Below are 6408 nucleotides of genomic sequence, written 5' to 3'. Positions count from 1 at the left end.
TTATTATTATTATTATTATTATTATTATTATTATTATTATTATTATTATTATTATTATTATTATTATTATTATTATTATTATTATTATTATTATTATTATTATTATTATTATTATTATTATTATTATTATTATTATTATTATTATTATTATTATTATTATTATTATTATTATTATTATTATTATTATTATTATTATTATTATTATTATTATTATTATTATTATTATTATTATTATTATTATTATTATTATTATTATTATTATTATTATTATTATTATTATTATTATTATTATTATTATTATTATTATTATTATTATTATTATTATTATTATTATTATTATTATTATTATTATTATTATTATTATTATTATTATTATTATTATTATTATTATTATTATTATTATTATTATTATTATTATTATTATTATTATTATTATTATTATTATTATTATTATTATTATTATTATTATTATTATTATTATTATTATTATTATTATTATTATTATTATTATTATTATTATTATTATTATTATTATTATTATTATTATTATTATTATTATTATTATTATTATTATTATTATTATTATTATTATTATTATTATTATTATTATTATTATTATTATTATTATTATTATTATTATTATTATTATTATTATTATTATTATTATTATTATTATTATTATTATTATTATTATTATTATTATTATTATTATTATTATTATTATTATTATTATTATTATTATTATTATTATTATTATTATTATTATTATTATTATTATTATTATTATTATTATTATTATTATTATTATTATTATTATTATTATTATTATTATTATTATTATTATTATTATTATTATTATTATTATTATTATTATTATTATTATTATTATTATTATTATTATTATTATTATTATTATTATTATTATTATTATTATTATTATTATTATTATTATTATTATTATTATTATTATTATTATTATTATTATTATTATTATTATTATTATTATTATTATTATTATTATTATTATTATTATTATTATTATTATTATTATTATTATTATTATTATTATTATTATTATTATTATTATTATTATTATTATTATTATTATTATTATTATTATTATTATTATTATTATTATTATTATTATTATTATTATTATTATTATTATTATTATTATTATTATTATTATTATTATTATTATTATTATTATTATTATTATTATTATTATTATTATTATTATTATTATTATTATTATTATTATTATTATTATTATTATTATTATTATTATTATTATTATTATTATTATTATTATTATTATTATTATTATTATTATTATTATTATTATTATTATTATTATTATTATTATTATTATTATTATTATTATTATTATTATTATTATTATTATTATTATTATTATTATTATTATTATTATTATTATTATTATTATTATTATTATTATTATTATTATTATTATTATTATTATTATTATTATTATTATTATTATTATTATTATTATTATTATTATTATTATTATTATTATTATTATTATTATTATTATTATTATTATTATTATTATTATTATTATTATTATTATTATTATTATTATTATTATTATTATTATTATTATTATTATTATTATTATTATTATTATTATTATTATTATTATTATTATTATTATTATTATTATTATTATTATTATTATTATTATTATTATTATTATTATTATTATTATTATTATTATTATTATTATTATTATTATTATTATTATTATTATTATTATTATTATTATTATTATTATTATTATTATTATTATTATTATTATTATTATTATTATTATTATTATTATTATTATTATTATTATTATTATTATTATTATTATTATTATTATTATTATTATTATTATTATTATTATTATTATTATTATTATTATTATTATTATTATTATTATTATTATTATTATTATTGTATTACAATATTTGAAAATCTGGTTTTAGCCTGATATGTAGACGTCATTGTTTGATATTCAGCTCTATCATGAATTCCACTCGTAGAATCCTACAATAAGAATTACGAACTAACTGCGCCGAAGATTATTGAATGATCACAAATTCCTGTAGTAGAGATTATAAATTACCAATGGCATTATTTTTTTTCATGCGAACAATTTTCATGCGAAAGCATATTTTTCAAAGTATTCATGAAAAAGAATATTTTTTAAAATATCCAGGATAACTATGTTAAAGTAACTCAAGCTTAAACAAAAAAATTCAAAATTTTAAAATTTAATACTATGTGCCATTATCTTGTTATGTAAATTGCTTGTTACGTGTAATTATTTCTTTCGTAAACTTTTTCGGGTAATTTTTGGCAAAGTATATTTCTTAATAAGTAGTCCGACTCGTTCCATTCCATTAGTTTTCGTTTGCATTTTGCTTCGAAATTCTTAAAATATTTCATTTTTCTTTAGAAATAGATAGCAATAAGAGTTGTATAGGCAAGAAAGAAACAAAATATTGTAAACAAACGAGTGTATCAAAAACATTGAACTAAAATAAAATTAAATTAAGTTAGGTAAAAATTCTGTTATTTTTATTTGGATAACAACAAAAATTGTTTCTTTATATTTTATTTTTCATTTCATAAAAAATTCAAATGCATGAAAGTAATAGTTATAAATTTAAAATTTCATACTTTGTTATACAGTACTTACCTATTCAAGGTAGATACACAATATGATGTAGTAAAATGTATGTACTCCGTTTATATGGCTGTTTCAAGCTTATCATTGTCTATATAAATGTTACTTGACCTGAAGCCGGCTTCACTCAAGTCGATTCCTTGAATTGAAATGTTAATAATGATCTGAAATTTAATAGCTAAGCGTCGTTTTTTGGGCTCTTAAGCCAACATAGTAAAAACGCAGCTTGAGTTTCGAGCTGATTTATCTTTTGCAAATTATATACATATAAAATGTATGTAAATTATTACCTTTTTTATTTTAGTAGTCAATTTTTTTTAAATCGCTTCGCTTTTATGGATACACCATTTCTGCCACCCTGTACAGAAATAAATCTCCCGATATTAAAATTTTTATTATTTTTCCCTAAACTTTATATACGAAAAAATAGATAACTCCCGCTTTTAAAAATACATTATAAAAGAACAGGTCTATCGCGCACTCTTTCCCTCTCCCAAAAATTCTTATGTGTATAAAAATGAAAATAAGAAGGTATACTGCTTAACTCTTTTAGTTAAGGGAATTTTTTGTATACAAATATTGGTGAGTGATTGCATTAGTGTGATGTAAACGGAGAACCGAACTAGTTATTAATAGATACCTATACTTTGATTTTTACTAAGAACGTAGGTTATGATTTTATTATGGAGCAGAATTTTAGTAATTCGTAATTGATATGATATTCGTAATTTTCCGAATTTCAGAGCTAACCCAGCATTTACACATGCAAGTTACTTGCAAGCAAGTTTGTATAATATTAATTGTCAATTAGTTTTTCGAAATGTCAAATTACTTGCTATTATGACGTAGGTGTTTAGCAAGTTAATTTTTGAAAATGTCTTTGAGAAGAAAACAACTAGCAATATATATAATTGTTTATAAATTTTAGAAACCATAAGTTTGCTAAGTTTAATTTTTTCAAAACAAAATTCAAAAATTTTAAATTAAAAAAAAAATCAAAACAACAAATTTTTTTTTGTGAATTTCTCAATATGTCAAATTACTTGCTCAAATTACTGGCAGCAAAATTTTCTTGCAAGTTGAACTGCAAGTAAACAAGCAAATAGAAATATTTCAATGTGTTAGTAAAATTTTTGTATGTATTGCAACTTTCTTGCAAGTAACTTGTACGTGTAAATGCTGGGTAACACCAAAATTCATGATAGGACCAATGTTGTTAATTTTACTACAATTGTAGTATTTTACTGCATTTTGGCATTCTATACTACTGTACTACTGTAAAGTCATTTTTACTGCTTTTTCGCCTTTATACTAAAATGTCATTATTTACATCGGTTTTTGAAAATGTCATTATTGTATTGCTAAAAAAGCCACTTGTACAAAAATAAGGAGACCTAAAAATATTTTTTGTTATATAAAATTTTGTTTTCTAAAATTAGAAATTATTTTCCAAAAAAAGTTTGTTAATGTTTAAATTTGCGCTTTACGCATTATGTGAACTCATAGTAACCAGATCAATTTGACATTAAAAGAAACAATCAAAAAACAGAAAAAAAATGTACGTACCGTTGCCAAAGTCGAAAATATCAATACGTTGCGTAGGCGCGTAGCTCATTTGGGGGACTTGATTTTACATGTACGGGATATAAAAACATCTTTACGGAAGCACTTTCTGCTATGCATCTATTTAGTCAGATGCCTTACTATTTGTTTGATATTAATGATAACCCCAAATTACAACGCTAAAGCTCTCCATACTACTTTTTTTAAGTAGCCATTTAAATGAAATTTAATATGGCCATTTAAAGTTTTTTTAATGATGTGTTCTTATTTTCTTATTGTTTTCCTTGTTTTTTTTTGTATTATTGTACTTTTTACCAGTTTCTTGGATTTAGCAAAATAACAATCGGCGAAGAGTAAATTGAGTTTATAAGATTGCTCCGAAGAAGAAAATGTCTAACGAAATGTTTCCGCGAAAAACAATTGCATATATTAAATTAATGCATTTCATATCTGTATATTCATATTTGTGTTCATTTTATTTTCATAATTTTTTACTAATAATTCTTTTCAATTGTTCTTATAAATGAAATCTATTTTTTTATATTATTTAAATTTAAAAAACTAAGCTAAGGTTTTTAGCGAATTCATCACGCATACTGAGAGCTGCTTGAAAGTTGTGATTGCAGAAAATTACTTTCAACATTTTCCCTTAGTAACAAAACTAAAATAATCTAATGTTTAAAACCACCTTAGGCAACGTTTATATGTCAAACAAAGCTTGTCAATCATGATTGAGTTTGATGAAGTTTGAGAGAATTTACGTTTACATCAAGCAATCTTTCTATATGCACTTAAATTTAAAAGTGATACTCCACTATCAATTGACAAATCGGAAAAAAACCTTAAAACAGCTAATCACAGCACATTTTATTCAAAAAAGTATGTTTACGTCATTTTTAATTTAACTTCTGTCAAATATGTTTAACGAAAATAGAATCAATTTCTGCATTTTCGTCAATCAAAAATTTAGAAATGATGGGATAATGGAAATTATTAATGGATATTAATGGATATATAATAAAAATTAATGGATTAAATTATCCTTGATCAATCTTCATCAATCTCAATCATGATTGTCAATCTTTGATTGACATGCAAACACTGATTTACAGATTATGTAGCATTCAATAAAATTCGATATAAGTATGTAAGTCAGTAAATATACTATTACATATATCGAATACATATAGTACTATACTAACATGAAAGGTGATGGTAAAATGCAAATTGTAAGATATGTGAGAATGCTTTTTAAAATATAAGAGTATCAGAAGCAAAATATTTTGGTTTAGCAGTAAATTATATACTTAAAAAAGTCGCGTAGTGAAATGTCTGTCAAAGAACAAATAAAAATAGATATTGTAAGTAATTTATGAAATACGTATTTTACTTTTTAATTTTTTATGAAAATATTAGGAGTGGGGTCATGAAAGATTGGTTCGGGCTCAACAAACCGTTGAATTACGCCCTTATGATATTGAATCTTGGTCTGTATTGCTGCGGGAGGCACAAAATCGTCATGTTAATGAAGTTAGGTCACTTTATGAATCTTTAGTAAGTGTGTTTCCTACAACAGCGAAATATTGGAAAATGTATATAGAGCAAGAAATAAAAGCTCGAAATTTTGAAAGAGTAGAGAAGTTATTTCAAAGATGTTTGGTAAAAATATTAAACATTGAGTTGTGGAAGTTGTATCTAACATATGTCAAAGAAACTAAAGCTGGTCTTGCTACTCATAAGTAAAATTAAAACAAATTTTAATATAATGAATAAAATATTTTTTAAATTTATACGGGGTATTATAATATATGTATGTATGTGTGTATAAAAATTCTAGGGAAAAGTTGGCGCAAGCTTATGACTTTGCTTTAGAAAAAATTGGCATGGATTTGCACTCGTTTTCAATATGGCAAGATTATATTCATTTTTTGAAAAGTGTTGAAGCTGTTGGAAGCTATGCTGAGAATCAAAAAATAACTGCTGTTCGGAAAGTATATCAGAAGGCCGTAGTTACTCCTGCAATAGGAATAGAGGCATTATGGAAAGAATATATTAATTTTGAACAAAATATTAATCCCATAATATCAGAAAAAATGAGCTTGGAAAGGTCTAAGTGAGTTTAGTATATAATACCTGTGTTTTTCATT

The 6408-nt window shown here is 19.1% G+C and overlaps 1 protein-coding gene across 3 annotated transcripts in view; it reads left to right on the top strand.

Moving 5' to 3' along the window:
- Positions 1-5444: 5444 nt before the first annotated feature.
- The window catches only part of LOC129616462 (protein suppressor of forked), a 74276-nt gene continuing 73312 nt past the window's right edge, over positions 5445-6408 (top strand). For 2 of the 3 annotated variants that reach the window (XM_055532101.1, XM_055532100.1), the window contains exons 1-3: positions 5445-5622; positions 5678-6000; positions 6099-6374. In XM_055532101.1, the coding sequence (XP_055388076.1) occupies positions 5590-5622; positions 5678-6000; positions 6099-6374 (632 nt within the window). In that variant the 5' untranslated portion in view covers positions 5445-5589. The remainder of the gene's footprint in view (positions 5623-5677; positions 6001-6098; positions 6375-6408) is intronic. The other variant, XM_055532099.1, reaches the window with a different exon arrangement.

Source organism: Condylostylus longicornis, unplaced genomic scaffold (genome assembly GCF_029603195.1).
Source record: "Condylostylus longicornis isolate FDR11 unplaced genomic scaffold, ASM2960319v2 ptg000214l, whole genome shotgun sequence".
NCBI classification, from domain to species: Eukaryota; Metazoa; Arthropoda; class Insecta; order Diptera; family Dolichopodidae; genus Condylostylus; species Condylostylus longicornis.
Note: the sequence above shows the minus strand (reverse complement) of the source record. Positions and strands in the feature narration are given on the sequence as shown.